At 55.1% G+C, this 18,471-nt stretch overlaps 1 protein-coding gene across 1 annotated transcript; it reads right to left on the bottom strand.

The window, feature by feature from the left end:
• Window positions 1-6,963: 6,963 nt before the first annotated feature.
• NPW (neuropeptide W) lies at window positions 6,964-9,140 on the bottom strand. The gene is made up of 2 exons (XM_040574599.1): window positions 8,657-9,140; window positions 6,964-7,368 (listed from the first exon to the last, which is right to left on the bottom strand). Exons 1-2 carry the CDS (start codon window positions 9,063-9,065, stop codon window positions 7,355-7,357), a joined length of 423 nt encoding a protein of 140 aa, XP_040430533.1. The 5' UTR covers window positions 9,066-9,140; the 3' UTR covers window positions 6,964-7,354.
• Window positions 9,141-18,471: the final 9,331 nt, after the last annotated feature.

Genomic DNA, 18,471 nt, shown 5'->3' with positions numbered 1-18,471 from the left:
GAGGCGGAGCCGGAGCTGGGGACGGGGACGGGGACGGGGACGGGGACGGAGCGGGCGGACCCGGGAAGGGAGCTGGACGGAACCGATGGAGCCTCCCGGGGCCGATGGAGCGGGGGCGCACGGAGCCGGGATGCCCGGGGCGCGCGGAGCGGAGCCGCCCGGGGCTGCCGGGGGCTGAGCGGGACCCCTCGGGGCTGAGCGGGACCCCCCGGGGCTGATCGGACCCCCCGGGGCTGCTGGGGGCTGAGCGGGACTCCCCGGGGCTCTGCTCCGGCCCCCGTTGCCCCCACCCCCGGCGCAGCACAGAGCCCCCGGGCTGCAGGGAGCGGGACCCCCGAGGGGCCAGGGCCGGAGCCCCGCAGCCCAGCCCGGCCCCGCAGCCGCCCCGCAGCCCTCCAGCCCCGCGAGGAGCACCCCGACACGGGAGGGAAGCTGGAGCTGAGCCCCTGAGCCCGAGCTGCCGGGGGAGCTGGGTGCTGAGCGGGCAGGATGCAGCCCGGCCGCTCTGTCCACCCTGCCACAGCCTGTGACCGTGGGGAGATGCAGAGCTCTTCGGGGGCCTCTCTGATCTGGCCAGTCTGGCACATGCGGAGCTGCCAGCCTGATGCGGGCATCCCTTCACGTGAAGGAGCTCAGAAATGGGGTGCTCAGCTCCATGCTGAGGACCAGCCCCGGGGCCAGCTGCCACAGGCCTGTCCTTCCCACGTCCCATTCGCCTCCATTTCTGCAGGACACCGAGTTCTCCCCAGTGATCTCCCCAGCTTGGTACACATGTAGCTTCTGACAAATGTTTTGTGTCCCCCAAATGCCAGGCCACAGGGATGGGGGTCATGTGAGGGGCTGTGCCCTGTGAGCAGCATTCCTGGCCAGGACAGCCTCTTGCTGCAGCCCCCGTGCCCAGCTGAGAGGCCATCCAGGTCCCACTGTGGAACACACTTGCTCTGGTGGAACAGAGAGATCCCCATCTTTGCCCCTTTGCATCCCTGATCTTCATTTCCTTGAAATCTTTTGCAAGGAGGAAATGACCCAGATTAGCTGTCCCAGAGCTGGTGCTGCCGTGTCATGTTCCCAGCTCACAGGTTTTCTAGCTCTCCTCCGTGGCATTTCTCCCGCCCCAACTGCTTTCCTAGCAGATTTTTATAGAGCTGAAGCAAACGCAGTGGCCAGCTTGAGGTGGTAAATACAAATCTCCAGCGGTGAATATTGAGTTGCTTTTAATTTGCAGTCTGCTTAAAATAAAATAAAATGAAATAAAGACTTCCACTGAAGTTCTGCATGAAACCGCTTTTCAACTGGAAGGTGTTGGAACCAAAAAGATGCTTGCTGACGTGTCTTCACTGCTATCCTGGAAAAAAGGCATTGCTGTTCTCTCCGGGACTTCCCACCCCCGTTTCCTACAGGCAGCATGGGCAGCGGGGTGGTGCACACAGGAGGGGCGGCTGTTGCTGGGCGCAGACCCCCGGGACCCCCGGTGGCGGCACGGCCCCCCGGGAGCTCTGGGAGCCGTGGCCGAGGTCGCGGTGCCAGCCCCGCGCCGCCAGGTTTCCTCCTTGCAGCGCCGCAGAAGCGCCGAGCCCTGCGCAAAGCCTGCGGTGACATGAGAGGAGGCTGGCGAGTCGGGGAATTCGGAGACCATTTTATTTGCTGTATAACATAACTGCTCCCCTGAGCCTCTTTGTGGAGTCCTGAAGCTTTTTTTTATCAGGCTAGAGGAGTGCGAATAATTGATTTTTCCACTCAGTGGCCAAACCAAAAAACTGGAGGGAGGGGGAGAGGAGAAGGAATCGTTTCAAGTTTATTTGAACAAAAAAGTTATTCTTTTTATTCAGTGCAATAAAAGCACAAGTGAGAAAATCTTTTGGGTGGTCAGACAGAACATTTTAACCCTTTGGGGCATTTTTTTTTAAAGTGTTGGTGGCTTGTAAAGTAAGAAGGGGGGAAATATCATTTCAAAGAGGTGAAAATGGAATGTTTGCACTTTCCCAAAATGTTTATTTTTTAACTTAAATATTTTCTAAAGTACGTTGTGAATTTGTTGACATTTTTCAGATTCATCATCCCCAAAAGGCATCCAGCTTCATGTAAAGCAGTTGGAAAGAACTTGAAACTATGTTGTTTCAACTACGTTGAAACTACAAGCGTGCACCCTTGCACAGTACAAACCCCTTCAACGTGAGCTTGCTGCTTCCCAAGCCACAGCCACCCATTTGTGGCCCACCAGAGCCAAAAAAGAGGAGGAGAGACCGTGGGGAGGTTCCCGCACCTTCTGGTATGACAGAGCCATGATTAGACTCAGCAGATACTGCACAGATGATTTTCCCTTCCACTTACCTCTCTACGTGTTGACTCATGCAAATAGCTACATCCAAATTGGGCTCACCTGAAAGCTGGGGAAGTTTTTGGGACCCGTGTGCTAATTGACCTGGGAGGGTTTGAGGCTCTTGATTTGACATCTGCCTGTAATTCACTCGCTGCGCTGCACGAAGCGGTGTCACGGAATTACACCTGTGTGCCAACTCTGTTTGCTTTTGGCCTGGCAGCGTTGCGTAACCGACACAAAACACACACACACGCTCCGAGAAGTTTCACAACGGCAGAAATGCGGGCGGACGGGCAGGCTCCCCGCGCTGGAGGAGCGGCGGATCTCTAAGGCTCATAGCTTAAGGTCTGCCTTATTCAGAAATCAGCAACGACTCGGCCGCTCAACCCGAGCCTGCTCCCACCGGCTTGCTTTGAGCTGGTGGAAGGGCGATAGGACGGGAGGCGGAGGGCGGTTTGCCAGGGCTGGTGACGGAGCCGCTGGGCCGTGTACTTCCAAAGAAAGTTTTGCACGTGCCTTTGGGCCATCTTCCACCCGAGAGGCATTTTTGGCCCGACCAACGGGGTGTTGTCAAGCTGCCACGACACCGGCGCTCCCTTCGCCTCCTCTGCACGCTGCGTTCGTCAGACACCGGTCCCACCTCAGCCGTGGGAGCAGGCAGCCGCTGACAGGGCAAAGCTCTTCCTCCCACGCAGCCTCTTCCTCCTCCCTGCCAGCACCCTCTGACCAGAGCTGGCAGTGATGCCTGCTGGTCCCACGCCGGCAGCTGTGGAGGGCCGTTGCCACTCGTGTAACTATCCCTGAGCGCTAAGAACCGACGTCCCAGCCTTTCCCAGGTGTCCCTGGCACGGACACGGTGACAGCCTGAGCTGCCTTCCCCCCTCGGTTTGCCGTAGCTCCGTGTGGGGTGGCCGTGCCCGGCGGTCCCGGCGGGGCTCTCACGGAGCAGGGAAAGGCCGGCGGTGTGTTTGTGCTGCAGGAGGGCCCGGGAGCGAGGGGAGGGCTTGTGCAACGCGCCGCCTCGCTTTCTCTAGGCCTCTGTGTGTGGCACTATTGAGCTGTAAACATTTTGCAGGTGAGATTTATAGGGATAGGAGAATTAATCATCGGGAGGATTAATAACACGCTTTGTGGGTTGCAAAAGTCCGGGCAGCTCAGCTGTGCTCCCGGGAGCTGGGGGTGCCTGTTTCACAGGCTGGCAGATAGGAATCTGCCTGAGCCCTTTGTTATTTGCAACCAGATAACAGAGCTGTAGGTGTTGCGCCAGACAGAGACCGACTGCGCTTGGCATTGTGCAGGGACGTGGCTGGTGACAGTCCGTCCCCGTCCGACCGAGGAATACCTGTGTGTGTGTGCTGTGTAACACAGAAAGTACCAACCACCACCCCGGGAAGACATCCGTCACTCTCCCCACGTGTTTGCCCCTATCATTCCAGCACACTAAAAAGGAAAATCGGGCGCTGACATTTCCAGCCAGGGCCATGAATTCCCACAGGTGGGTCCCAGACCCTCACCCAAGGCTGCACGCTCCCAGGGCTGCCCTGCCCCGGGCACACCAGGAGCGGTGGGATTCAGCGAGTCCGTCGGGATGCCCGGTGCCTCTCCCAGATGCTAGCAATTACCACCCTGCTCAATTCAGTCCAGCACCAGAGACGACAGGCTCTGCTAGCAAGTAATTAGCCCTGTTCGTTTTATTAAATAGCCAGGGCAGCATGCTAATTGCATGCTTTGCTTCAGGCTCAGTAAATCGGAACTGAAAGTGGATGTAAGAGAGAGCAGCACCGAGCCCTCCAGCAGGCTCTGCAGCACCCATCCCTGGGTGCACCCATCCCCAGAGCACCCACCCCGGGCGAGGCTGGTGGCGGAGCAGCGCAGGTGCCCACGTCTGCGGAAATAGCAGCGTGGCGGGGGGGAACTCCCCGGGCAGGAATGCACCCGCACGGTCACTGCCAGGCCCGGCCAGGCCGGCAGCGCTGCCGCTGGGTGAGAAAGTCGTCGTTCAGCCACACCGTGGATGGGCATGGGGCCGGCACGGTGCTCCCCAGCCCTCAGGATGGGAGCACGGGGGTCCTGCCCCTGGTGTTTCCCCTTTGGGCACCCGGGAACAGCCCCAGGCTGCTCCAGCTCGGCGAGGGAGATCTCTGCCTGCGTCTCGGAGCCGCTGTTGCCTTATCAGCCCTCCGAACAACTTTGAAATAGGCCAAGCCGAAAGCACAGAGATAGTGTTATCTCCCTGCTCTCTGCGTCTCCTCGCCCTTATCTCCAGCCTTTCAATTCCCCAAAGCGGCATCGGCATGAGGCTGTGGACAGCCTGCGGGCTGGGAACGCGCCTGCTGCAGACCCGGCACAGCCCGGCACAGCCCGGCACATCCCGGCACATCCCAGTACAGCCGGGCACGACACAGCATCAGGTCCACAGGGACCTCCGGGGCCATCTCCCGCACCACCGGGGCTACCAGCCCTGCCGAGGGCTCGCCGTCCCAGCCCATCGTCGCCCCGAGCAGGAGCTGCCTGACACAGCAGGGCTCAGCCCTGGCCTGGCAGGGTCAGGAGCAGCTCCTGGGCAGCTCCATTGGGGAGGAAATTCCTCGGGGAGTTTTCTTCCTCCCGGAGCGCTCAGGGCCCCACAGCCATTGTGTGCACAGCCCCAAGCAGGAGCCCGCGTTGGCTCCTGCGGGGCTGCGGTTCCTGACCCAGACCTGAGCAGCCACGGCCCGGCCCCACGTGCCCGCTGCCTGGTGGATGCCGCTGGCCTCCTGGGAGAGGCCGGGAGCCAGGAAGGAAGCGGAGCCGCCCCGGGCTCGGGCCAGGAGGGGTGGGACGTCTTCCTGCACGCTGCAGCCCCCAGGATTCGCCCATCACTTGGGCTGGAACAAAACGCACCCGCTGGCACCATGGGCGGGTGACGGAGCACCCCGTCTGGGAAAGCCTCACTGTGTCAGCCAGCCCCCGTTTTGGGCCTGCAGAGCTCCCACATCGCAGGGATAGATCTGTACGGGGGCCGGATCCAGGCCCAGGCTCCCCGTGCCCTGCATGGGGACCTGGAGCTCCAGAGCTCCTCCCTGTGCCACCCCAAGCCCCACGCAGAGCCGCGGGTCAGCCCCAGCCCCAAGCTCCCAGCCCCCTGGTTTTGGCAGGGGCTATGCAGGCAGAAGGGCACCCATGGGAGCTGCCCCCTCCAGGGCTGCTCTGAGATGGGGACGTGGTTCAGAGCCCCTGCCCTGCTCCCAGCGCTCCTGTCCCACAGCATCGGCATGGCCACAAGATGGCATGGCAAAGCCATCCGGTGCCACCCCGTTCCCCCCACACGCAGCCTCCCCCCAAAAATGCCGGTGCTGTGTTTTGTCTCGGGGTCGCCCCGGTCCAGGCACACAGACCCCGGAGCATCTGCACGGCCGCGGGCAGGATGGAGGCAAAGCTCTCCTGGGACTTGTCTTTAGGAAGGGATTGGATTAATGCTTGTCAGAGAGGGGTAATTAAATGCCTTTGTAAGGTTTCTTCCTGTTTGCTGGGATTGTTGACCCAAGGGAATGCTCAGTCACCTCCAGAGAGCTGAGAGCACAAGGGAAATTACTTTGCCCCAGCAAAGTATTCCCTTTGGGGAATCAGCTCATCTCCTCCGCAGCAGCAGGAAGAAATATTTTACAAGGTAAAAGGGCTTGTGGTTAACCGAGCATCTGCTGGTTTTGCCCCAGTATCGACACACACGAGTGCTTCTTTCCTACGCACGGGGGTGGGAGCACACTCAAGTCGCGTCTCTCGTCACATTGCCCTTCGTTGCCCCCTCCGTGCACCCCCCCGTGCGATGCTGACCTTTACGTTTCCCACCTCATTTTGCCACTTACCTCCATCGAGAACAGCAAACCGCCTCTGCGGCCACTCCAGAGGCTGATTGGCACTGCAGCAGCCCTGGCCCTGCTCAAGTGCAACAGCCTAATGGGTTAGGGGCAATTATGTGCCATTTGTGCCACCCGCGTACCGTGCTGCGCTAATGAAGAGCAGGAATCTGTCAAACTTGGAAACCGTGGGGGAAACAGAGAGGGGACACGGAGGGGAAACCGATCCCTCACGTGCAAAACGCTGAAATGCCCCCTGGCAAGCACCAGCAGGGATTCTCCCTTCCGATGGGAAGCAGGCGGCAGGCAGCCCCGCTGTCCCCACGCTGTGATCCCACCACAGGAGCCGGACCCCCCAAAATCCAGATCCCACCCATCCCGGCACGTGTGTTACTGCCTCGGCCCCGCTGGCCCAGCGCCCACACCCTGTTTTAGTGGGGAACAACTTTTCTCTTTCATCAGCAGAGATGAATACACAATTAAGCTCTAAACAGGCAAACAAGCAACCAGAGCAGCGAGGACTTGCAGAGCTTTTGTTCAGCAGAGTCCAGGAAAGATTTCAAACTTGGTCCTCTTAGCTGAGAACCCCCCGGCAGTAACTCCCCAACGGGCACTAAAGGAGATTCACTGTACGGCTGCAGAAGAAACTCTGTCAAGGAGTTAAATCACATCAGAAAAATCTGGGAGTGACCGGAACACCAAAGTGTCTGAGCCCTGTCTGAGCCATACCAGCTTCTGCTAAAAAAAAAAAAAAATAAATAAATAAATAAATAAAATAAAATAAAATAAAATGCACCATGAAACACGTTTCCTTTGATCATTTCTCATTTTAATGAGGGCAGGTTCCTAGGAAGCAAACAGTACATGTTTGTGTTATATTGCAAACAAGCTAGTACAGAAATCTAAAAAAAATAAACAAAATAAATATTTTCCCTGTTTATTTCTCCCCAAGTTTATAGCACTAAGTTGACCTGAAAACAAGATGAATTTACCACTGTGTCTGGACAGTGGGCAAGAAAAATCAGATTTTTTTGAACGCAGCTGTCTGTACGGTTTCGGAGAGGTCAGAAACCCGGAGAGCCGCCGATGAAACTCCTCCTCACCAGCCACGGAAACAGTCCCCACCTCGGGCAGCCAGTGCTCCTCTGGCGCCCGGAGCATCCCTGCCGGGACCCTTCAGCGGAGCAGAGCCACGTCTTCAATCGGGAGAGGCTGAAAGAAGAAAAGGACCCCACGTTATTATATGGTTATTACCCAGGACATCCAGCTGTGGCCCCATCACCCGGCTCTGCCCTCCCCACGAGGACATTTCCCCTCCGAACAGTGCTCAAAACCAGCCACGGACTCACGACGTGGGCTCAGACCTTCCCCACCATCACTGCGGACCCCTTCTGTTCCCACAAGAGACAGCGCACACAAATCAAGCCCCACGGCTCAAGCACCCGTATAAACACCCAGGTACCGGGCCGGGACCTGCTGCAAGGCTCTCGTGGAGATTCTGCTGCGGAATCAGAGCGCTGCGCCCTCACCACGACACAGGCTCCGTCCGTGCTTCCAGCCAGGCTGCCGGAGGGACCGGCACAGCGCGGGCTGAGCTGACCTGCCTGGGCTTTCCCCAGAAGTTAATAATCCCAGATTGCCTCCAAAAAATGAAGGCGGGGGGTGTGGATGGGAATATGGCTACGTGTTTCGGGGCCGATCCAACATCTAAAAGCATCCCTGGATTTCAGCCGGATGTTGGCTCCTGCTTTACATGAGGGAAAAGAGATTTAATGTTTGGACACAGCCCCAAAACAGTCCCACGCAGCTTGGCCAAATGGAGAGGGCAGGGAGAGGGGTCCTGCAGAGGGGTGATGCCGGGAGCTCCTCAGCACCTCCAGCACCACAAACACCCCTCCATGGCACTGACAGCTCGGTCCCTGCAGGGCACAGGTTTGGGACACCCCAAACACGGGCACAGAAATCCCCCAGCTCCTTTTTCTGCCCCCAGACCCAAGTGCAGCCCCTCCGAACGCATCTCACCGGGAGGAAGCCTGGCTGCCCGCTCCACCCTGCTGGGACCTCACGGTCCAAGTTTCAAGATGCAGCAGAGACTTCCGCAAACTCACGCGATCGCAGCCACCCAGAGCCGGGGCTGGAACCCCCCCAGGGCGCGGGTTGTCCCGCGGGGTCCCGGCTCCCCTCACTCCCCAACCGGGGCATCCCCCCTGGTGCAGGGGGCATCTCCCCGCAGCCCAGCGATGCCACGGGGTCTCTTCTCGGGTTGTTCTCCCACCGTGCTTCCCCCCCCCAGGCGATGCCTGCACGGTGGGAGACGGCAGCAAGGCTCCCGCACCCAGACACCCGGTGGCACCCCTCCAGCCCCCCAGGGTGCCGCAGGGGGACCGCAGCAAGGCTCCCGCACCCCAGAGCGCCACCTCCCCGGCCCGGTGCAGCGGGACGTCCCCGCGCCCCGGCCCCGCGCCCCCTCCCGGCGCCCTGCCGTCGGGGCCCGGTTTACCTGAGCTCCGCGGGCGGCGGGCGGCGGCCGGGCGGGGGCCGGCCGGGGCCCCCCCCAGCCCCAGCCCCGCCGGAGCAGGCGCTGCAGGAGGCGGCCGGGACCGGGATGCGGCGGCGGCGGCGGGGGGGGGGCGGGGCGGCGGGGACCCCCCGTCGGGGCGGCCCGGGGGCCGGGGGGCGGCGGGCGCGGGACCCCCGGGCCGGCGGGGGGGCTCGGGCGGCAGCTCCCGGCGCCAGAGGTACGGGGAGCGGCGGACGCCCATGAGCAGCCCCGAGGCTCTCCCCACCGTGTGGTACCGGGGGCTGGCGACGTGCTTGTACCAAGCGCCGGCCGGCGGGGCCGCCGGCAGCATCAGCCCCAGCAGCACCAGGGCCCCCCAGGCGCCCCCCGACAGCCGCCCCCTCGCCATCGCTGCGGGCAGGAGGCTTCCCGGCCGCCCCGGCCCCGGGTGCCCCAGCGAAGGCAGCCCCGCGCCCGAGCCCCGCCGGTTTATAGCGCCGCCGGGAGGGGCACCCCGCGGCTCCGCCCCGCAGCCCCCCGCCGCCCCGCGGACCTCCCCCCCGCCGCCCCTCGGCCTCCCCTCCCCTGGCCCCCAGCATCCCTCCCAGCCCGCAGCATCCCCCCGCCGCCCCGAGCATCCCCCTGCCGCCCCCCGCGCCCCCGCCGCAGCCTCCGGCATCCTCTGCACCGTCCCAAGCACCCCTGAGCCCCTGGGCAGCCCCCTCCCGGCCCCAAGCGTCCCTCCGCAGCCCTGCGCCACCCCTGCAGCCCCACAAAGCTCTCTTCAGCTCAGCATCCCCCCCCCCCCCCCCCCAGACCCCAAGGACCTGCCCGACGGCAGCAGGATTTAGCGCTGGAGGAAGAGAGAGGTTTCAAACTGACCGCAAGTGAGGACCCCCAGAGGGGATCTGCGCCCCCCACCTCACTGCCCAGAGAGGGACGAGCTGCAAGGCACAGGAACACGCCCTGGAGGAACTGTAAGTAAGAAGAAACTGGTGGTTTTCAGCAAAATTAGTTCCGAGCAGGGCACTTCTCAGTGCCTCTGAACTTGCCTTGGTGCAGGGCAAAATTGGCTTGCTAAAGAGGTGCAAAGCAGTGGGAAGAGAGAAGACACCGTGCCTGTGCTGGGGGCTCTGGGGGCTGCTGTGCTTGTGCACAGCTCACCCCGCTGCGAATGCTACCCAGGGGATCACAGTCTGCTCTTGGTCCCTTGCCATCACAGCTGAAAACGGCCAAGTGCCTGCCTCCCTTCCTGAACAGCTCCTTCGGTGATGACTCTGTTCTTCCACCTCTTCTTTAGGGAAAAAGGTGACCTGGGAGGGTAGTACCTGATTCCCTTGGGATGCCTGCCAGCTTGTGCTCCCCTCCCTGAAGCCTTCATACTCCAGAGAAGTGACAGGACCCGACAATTTCAGCCCCTTCCAATGGTCCTCTGGTGCCACTTGTTACACACGTTAATCGTGAGTGTTTAGGGTTCGGTAACACCAATCCTGCAGCCTCCTGCAGTATGTTGCCTGGATGGAAACCTTGCGACCACACCATGTTTTGTCCGTAGGTATTTTGGAGAGATGCAAGGAGCTGGCTGCTCTGCTCCCTCGTGCGATTCAGCAGCTGCAGCGAGCTGGAGCAAGCAGCCACTTGCACTTTCTCCTGCAGCAAAATGTTCACTGCTGCTTGCAGTGGATCTGTCAGTGCTGCTCCCCCTCCTCTTCAGCAGCTCAGTTCTTCTTACGGGTTGTAACCACCAGTTTTGCCCTTTCAGTCTGCTGAATTTTCCCCCCAGATTCCCTGATAAAACCAAGTAGGTCATACTGATGCTCATTGGTGAGCAATTCCAGTTCCTCTTGCTTACTGAGTTTATTACCCAATTTCTTTGCATAATACCCTGAACTATGACTAAATCATTTCTGTTCTTCAGGCCGCACAGTAACTTGATTAATTTTGTTCTCAGCATCTTGCATGCTCCTGTGTGCCCATTTCACCTCTCCGTGTTGCTATTTCCACGTGTTTCTGGCCTCTTCCTGAGCTGAAAGCAAGAAGTCATGTGTGTGCAGAACCAAAAACATTTTTGTTATTGATCCAGATGCGGAGAGTCGAATTCAGCCATGGCACAACTTCTTGGAAGCACCCAGGTTTACCATAAGGATGGAGCCGGACTTCCATCTTCCACTGAGCAGATCGCTGATGGACAGGCTATTTTTGTCACACTTTGAGTGCTCTGGAAATTATGAATGGCCTCACCACTTCCATGTTTCAATAGAGCCATTAATGAAGGGCATCAGTACAGCACACAGACAATCACATCGCATCCCTGGTCACCAAACCCCAGTTCACGATGGGACACGCGCTATCAGCTTTATTTCATTCAATAAAAAGCCATTATACCTCCTCCCGCTCCGAGAGCAGTGTCAGTTCTGAACAACCCGGTGCTGGGGAAAAGGCAGAGACTTGTCTCCAACCCTGCCCCGGTTCCAAACCGAGCCGGCAGCTCAGCAGCTTGTGTTTGGCTGCATCAACATACAAATGTGGGCTCAAGCTTCCTGCCAGGAGTGGAAGATTTCTGCATTCCTAGAGCTCTGCCTGAAGTGTCTTTTCTGTGTATTTTTGGCATAACTTGAATAACTCGTCATGCTGATAAACCCTCCGGGAGCTGAACTGAACCCTTTCCTCCCTGTGCACCGAATGACCCACGTGTGGCACCTCGAGATACTCCAAGCCGGTGCGTGAATGCTCCGGCTCCCTAGCACAGTGCACACTTCCCCTCCCAAGTATTTTCAAATATCATTGGAACAAAACAGCTGAGAAGCAATTTGTCTTCTATTTCTATTCTGGGTAACCCTATCCCGCTCACAGAACTGATGTTTCTGCAGACGCTGCAAGCACGCCCGTGGACACATCGATCATGCTGTGCTGCTCCGAGGGGGCCTTCGTGCCAGGAACTCCTCAGATGAACAGAATCTTGATTCCTCTTGGCAGATAAAGAGCTTTTGAACAATGCCTGGCTCCTGTGAAAGTTTAGTGCAGGCTCACCCAGGATTTCAGCCTTTTAGGTCACTTCTACAAGCTACATGCACTTGTTTACATCCGAGCAGAGTCCAGCCAGTCTCAAGCTCTTTCAAAAACCTCACGTCTATGTTTTCACTTAATTAACACAATTAGCCCCAGCACCACATTTGCCAACAACACGGAGACTGAGCCAAGACTTTGCTCAGCTTCCCCAGTGCTCAGGCAAACCCTCGATGAAGTTATTCCAAACTTGTAGAGGTGATGGGGAGTGGGATCTAACCATCTGGCTCTGCAGCTGAAAGAATCTAAGGCCTTTTTGCTTTATTTTGGAACAAAACGTGTCTTTCTGTGAGGGGAAGGCTCTGCTATAGGAAGAGCCCTGGCTCCTGGTCACTGCTCACTGCTCAGACTCTCCACGAGCTGCCTCCTCTGTCTCCTGCACTGTCTCCACCACAGGGCTCGAGCTGAGACGTCAGGACATGAACCGGGGTTTCAGTCTGCAAAACTGGGGGCAAGAGGGGTGAGCAGCCCGAGGCATCACGTCTTAACCCCCTGCAATAAACCCAGCCGAGCTCTCCTGTCAGAGCCCTGCCTCTACCCAATTTAATGTGCCTTGTGCTCTCGCCTCCCACCACACACATTACTGCACCCATTCAGGATTTGTGGCTTTTGAGAATGATCTAAATGAATTTGATGTCCCAGAAAGAGGCACTTGAAAAATAAACCAGTGTGGTTTGATGATAGCATTTTCCACATTTTTATTATAATGACTCTGGTGTTTATTGGAAGGTTAGCAACTCATCCGAGCATGAAAACAAAGCAATTTAAGAGGCCAGCCCGGTGATGGGGCCTCTGCCACACTTGGTCATTACTGCTCATTCTGTATATGACACTTTTTGGCCATTTGGCCTCTCCAGCATCTCCCTGTGGGAGTTCAATGAGAGGCTGGAGGCAAGACCATTTTGGATGAGGAGACTCGTGGGTTGGTACAGAACCTGCCCTCCTCTGGCCAGAGAGCTCTCTGCAGACCCACAGCCCGCTTAGCTGCAGCCATCCTCTTCTTTCAGGCCTCACCTTGAATACTGTGTGCAGCTCTGGGCTCCACAACATAAAAATGTTGGTATGGTCCCTGAAAGCACCCAGAGGAGGGCAACGAGGCTGGTAAAAGGGCAGGAAGGCTCCCCGAGGCTGTGCCAAGCAGGGTGCTGCTGCTGAGGGTTGCCCTTCGCATGGGGTTTGAAGCTCAGGGAGTGAGCGGCCTGGCACTGAAGATCCCCCCTGTAGCAGTGAGCATGGTTTACACCCCTTGTGTCGGGGGACAGCAGCCGTGCCCTGCTCTCCATTTCCTCATGCACGCCCCGGTGCCGCGGCTCACCCTTCACCGACTTTCCCCGGCTCGCGCCGCCGCTGCCTGCAGCGCTGCCTCAACCCCGAGTGACTGAAGGCTTAATGGCAAGGAGAAAATATTCCCACACGTGTGGCTCAGCGAACCCCGATGCTTTCCAGCAGCCAGCCCATCGCTGAGCTCTCTCGGTGAATCAGAGCGAGCGCGTTTCGCTCAGCGGGGCGCATGAGCCACTTAGCGAGTGGGACCCAGGCGGGCGCAGTCCCGCGGGCACCGACACGACAGGCGGCCTCGGCTGCTGGGTCCAGGAATAACACCGTGTGCCATTTCCTCGCATCTAGAGTGTGGCCTGGTGCAATAAATTCAGATTAGGGAGCGATTCCTTTCACCAGTGATTCAGAACATGCTGATTAAATGCTATTTCTCTGTTCCTCTGAAGTAAAGCAACTGTAGCTGATACAAACAAATTACGATTTCAAACTGCGAGGCAAGAGGCACCTTGACTCCACCATAAAGCCTTCCGCGTGTTTTGGTGGCTCTGAAGAGAAAGAGGAAGCAGTAAGTGGTGTTTCCTAAGGTTTCAGATCTTCCAAAGTGCACCAAATTAATTATTTTATTCCTAAGAAACGACTAATTCATCACTATTTTTAGGCTCGTGCACTATTTTAAGAGATATTTCCAGGGTCCAATCACATGGAAGTTAAACAGCAAGCAGTGAAGTCTCCAAAGGATAATAAACTCTCTCAAATTACTTTGCTAATGGAACAAAGAGTACTGTGAATGTCACACACACTATAACAAAAGTGGTAGAAACCTTTACATGAAACAATGGATCCATTAGCACTAAATTTCAAAAAAAAATAAAAATAAAAAGCCCGACTCAGAGTACTTTTGCATAGTTTCTTAGCGTTTGCCATTCCAAGCCAAATGAACTTGTTTGTTCGCTCAGGCCCTGCAGCTGAGCCCACAGCACGGCACGCAATTCCTAATTGCACACACGCTCACGGCGTCGATCACTTCGGATTCCAAAGCCCTTTATAGACAACAATTAAGCCCCATTGCACCCAGCTGAGTCAGTGGAATGATTTCTGCTTAAAACTGAGGTATGGAGAGGGAATAGCTGAACTGCTGATCAGAGACAAAACCCGAGCGGAGGTGCAGCCCCAGGCCCCTGCACTGCCCACCATGCCGGGCTAATTGGTCACTTCCTAACGAAGCAGCCCGGCATCTCGCACGCACGGGCACGGTCCCGCAACTCCTACATGACTCAGACACATGAACCTGGCGCCGATGGGGCCACTGGTGTGGAGGGATAGGCAGTCAGGAAGGAGCGGATCACCTGCACGTCCAGGCCTCTGTTTGGCCTCTTTTGCCTCCGACCGCTGGCAGAATATTAGGAGAGCCTCTAAACACCTCAAGGGCTGAAGCAATGCCATCATAGTGTGGTTTGGACACGGCATAGCAGCACCAATGGATCATGATGAAAAAATCACAAGGATGTGCTATGACAATATTGCCTTAGAAAAGCAATAAGGAAGCAACAAAGACGAAAATCCGAAAAGCAGGTAAAAGAGCAGGGGAAAAAAGATGACATCAAATGAATGTCTCTAAGGCAAGCAGATTTCTCAGCCCCCTCCATTCCATGATTCAGTCTTTCTCCTGGAAGTAATTTGCAATAATGAAAGTGAGCTAATACCCAGATGTGTGAAGTGCAGAGTATATTTGGCTCCGATCTGAGGCATGTTTACTGTAAGGAGGAAGAGTTGTGAGATGAATCTTTTCTTTGACAGCTCTGAGATCTCTTAACCAAATCCCACACAACGCTGAAGTGCTCTCCTATTTTCCTGAAATTTAATTAGTTGAGGCTATATTGTACACACAATTATATGTGTGTAAGATAATTGGAGCAGAGGGCTCCAAGGCATATAGCTGAGAACAAAATTTGTCTTCAAGCAACTCTGCACAGGTGGAGTGTGTTTGGTTTGGCATGAATGCTGCCGGATTAAGAGCTATATTTGTAAAACCCTCTGAGATATCAAAAAGGAGCCACATTAACAGTCCTATTCCGGGGACATCCTTACAAGTGGAATAAAATGTGCTACAACTGTGTTGCAATAAGAAGAAGCACAATGTCCTACACTGATGGCATGCAATTCTTAGTTATTTATGCAGTCCTTGTAGGTGTGAGATGGACGCCCCCAAAATCCAGCAGCACACAAAAAACTGACATCCTTCATAGTGGTCTGCTTGGCCAGGATGAGGAGCCAGGAGCTCCCAGCTGCGCTCCCGGAGCCAGCTGTGTGACCCTCCACCTTTGGAGCCTGCCCAGTGTAAAAGGGGGATGCAAATACATTCCAGTCTGAAAAAGCACACCTAGACCTCCAGGCATTTGCCAGGGCTGACCGGGGGCTGGTGGCTGGGGCTGGGTCATGGCTCAGCTTCCTGAGTGCTACTGAAGCCCCCGCACTGCCTGGTCCCGCGGCCCTGCGAGCTCTGCTCCTCGCTGCAGGCAGGAGGCAGCTCGGCGCTGCCTTTGCTTTGCTTCTGTCCATTTACGTTTGCTGCCTTAATGTTATTTGAAAGCCGAGCTCTCTCGAGGCCCTCTTCCTGTTCTGGGAATTTGCACATTGGCTCTTCACCTTGAAAGCTTAATGCCGCTTCTTCCCCCCGCTGTTTCTTTGAATTCCCGTCGAGGTACTATGCTTTCTGTTAGCTGCACTTAGTGTGCTCTCATCCTCCAACATGCAGTTGCTAAAGAAAACTCTATCACTAGGCTAATGCTTACGAATGCCTTAAAATACAACTCTGCTTCCCAGCATGTACCTCTATTTATGCTTTAAGGATAGCTCCCCTCCCTGCTCATCCTCTCCCTCTTTAAGGAACCACCACTTTTCAGAAAAGCTTGTAGCACTAAATTATGTTTTTTTCTCACATTTAGATTTTGGAGGAAAATTCCCTCGTGAAATCTGAAATCTTACAAAGTGCATTGTGCCTATTGGCAAATGGAGAGGCTGAAGCCTTTGTATGCCTCTGCAATTGAACTTCTGGAAAGAAAAACAAGCTTCCGTTAAAACAGGTGAACAACCGGTGTGATTAATAATTGCAGGTTGGGATATTTTTTAAATGTGGGAAAATAACAGGCCACCTTTCTTCCAGTCTCACAGACACAGCCGTTGGTATGTTTGATCCAAAACTGAGACAAAAAAATGGCCAAACCCCACTGACACCTGCGTACCTTGAAATGCTGCAAAACTGGTTCCAGCGTGCACGGCCTGACAAGAGGGGACGTCTTGGAGGAAGGCAACGCGGTGTGCTTGGGACAAACAATGCTGATTCTATAATAGCATAAAATGATTAGAAAAATGCACGGGTCTCCAAAGACTATGGACGTTCAGGGCTGTAAATTTAGGCCTGCCTCGAAGTGAGGAACCTGCACAGCTTGCAGCCCAGCTGGACAGAGGAGCCCGGTGTTGCCCCGTGCTCATACAAAGCTTCAGCTTCCACCTCCAGGCCCTGCAGACACAGAAGCCAGCACCCTGCAAGGGCAGGGTGGCTGCAGACCCTGCCCTGCTTCACTGCCAGGCGCTGCTGGCCGCAGGACGAGGTGACAGCAGAGGCTGGGTCACTGCTGACGCTGGACCGCTGCCACTGGCACGCTCCCGGACAAAGCAGAGGGAGAAACACAGACCCAGCTACCTCCTCTGCAGCTAAACAGAGTGCCTGAGACTTAAAAAATATATTAAGCTCTGAGAAAATTGTCACTTTTAACAGAAACTTTGTCAAATGAAAGTGTATCTCGCTACTATGCACTAAGTATCTTCACTGCAAATGAACCGCATCCGCCTCAAGCTGTGAGTGTGAAATTAATCTAAAGGCATAACCTTTAGGTCTACATTTTGGCAGTATTTTAGTGCTAAATTATAAATATTTGATCTGCTGCTCTTCTGAGTAAAATGGATTTGAAAAAATCTATGAAGAAAACTCATCTGCAGAGTTATCAATTATTCCAAAGTATATTTATTGCTGATTAAATGACTTGAAGAGTGCCTTTTTCTTCTGAGATTATCATGTAATATTTAGCAATTAAACATGGAAATTAACTACCACTAGCATTATTATTAACCCTTTATCTTGGGACAAAAACATTGCCATCTTGACAACACATAGAACTAAGTACCAACCAAGAAATGATACACCGAAGCCTAGTTAATTATATATGATTACATTTCTTTATAGTTTTGGGTCACACTTAGTGATGAGATCCAGACTCCATTTGCAATCCAGAGAGAAATAAAACAGCATCCTTAAGTCATCAGCGAAGAATGATTCAATCCATTGAAAGAGTATTATAAAAACCTCTGTGCACTGTGAAATAAATTAATCTACACCCGTGACTCACACACACTGGCAGTATGATTTTTCAGAATGACGATGAGTTGAAAACCAACTTTGGAGAAAAGACTGAGTATTGGCTTTTTAGCAATTCTTCGTTCGACTTGCTGGAGGTCCAGACATCAAGAAAGCAGTAGCATCTTCTGCAATAAGAGTGAAATGGCACAGATAATTTTTTTTCTTACATTTTACAACATCACGCAGGGTTGTTCAGACCTGCTGTTTGGCAGTGTCATGGAGCAAGGACCGGAGGCACAAGTTAAGGAGACCTAACCTCTGCCGAAGGCTGCATCGGCAGCGTGCCAGAAGCACATGGACCGGGTTTGTTTTAATCATCAGACGGTTACTTGTAGAGGACAGTCTGGATCTGGCCTCCCATCTTGCACTGGAAGGATTAATAACCTTACATAGTCTTTGTTCAAAATAAACTTCCTGGATCCACTTTAAAGTTGAGGACTTTGTGAGACTGCGAAGTCTGACTCGTAGGAAAAAAAAAAACAAAAAAAAAAACATTTTGAGCTTGTGTTGCTGATGGAAGTTTAGCTTCTCAGCAAAGGGACACGAAACCATCAGCAGTTCTTTCTCCACACTGATTATAGTAACTATCATCTGAGAAGCAGAAAATGCCCCAGCTGACGATTTGCCAAGACTGCTGCCTGCAAGCCGCCGTGGCACCCTGGAAAAGAGCCAGGTGCTTCCTTTCACCAGGAACATCACGCAGGCCGCTGATGGGAAAAGCACGCTTGTAGGGCCACAGTTCGCAGGATTAGGTACTCAGCGCTCCGGGCCTGCGGGAAGCGGTGCCTCAGGTCTGCTCCTACCCACAAAACTGAGACCCTTGGGGTGAAATCTGTAAAGTATGAAGTCCGGTTCTGGCCAGTTGCTTTGTCACGATGTTCATTGTGATGAGTAATGTCACTTTTAAGGCTAATTATGCAGGTATATTTATTATCCTATGCTCAGCCATGGCGCTGGGGTACTTGCGTAATTTCACAGACGAGTGACACTTAAGACAGCACATTACTGTCAGCAGCCTCCATCTCATTTCATGCTAATTGCTCTCCAAAATTGT

This window comes from Cygnus olor, chromosome 15 (assembly GCF_009769625.2).
Source record: "Cygnus olor isolate bCygOlo1 chromosome 15, bCygOlo1.pri.v2, whole genome shotgun sequence".
NCBI lineage: Eukaryota > Metazoa > Chordata > Aves > Anseriformes > Anatidae > Cygnus > Cygnus olor.
This window is presented reverse-complemented; position numbering and strand designations above follow the sequence as displayed.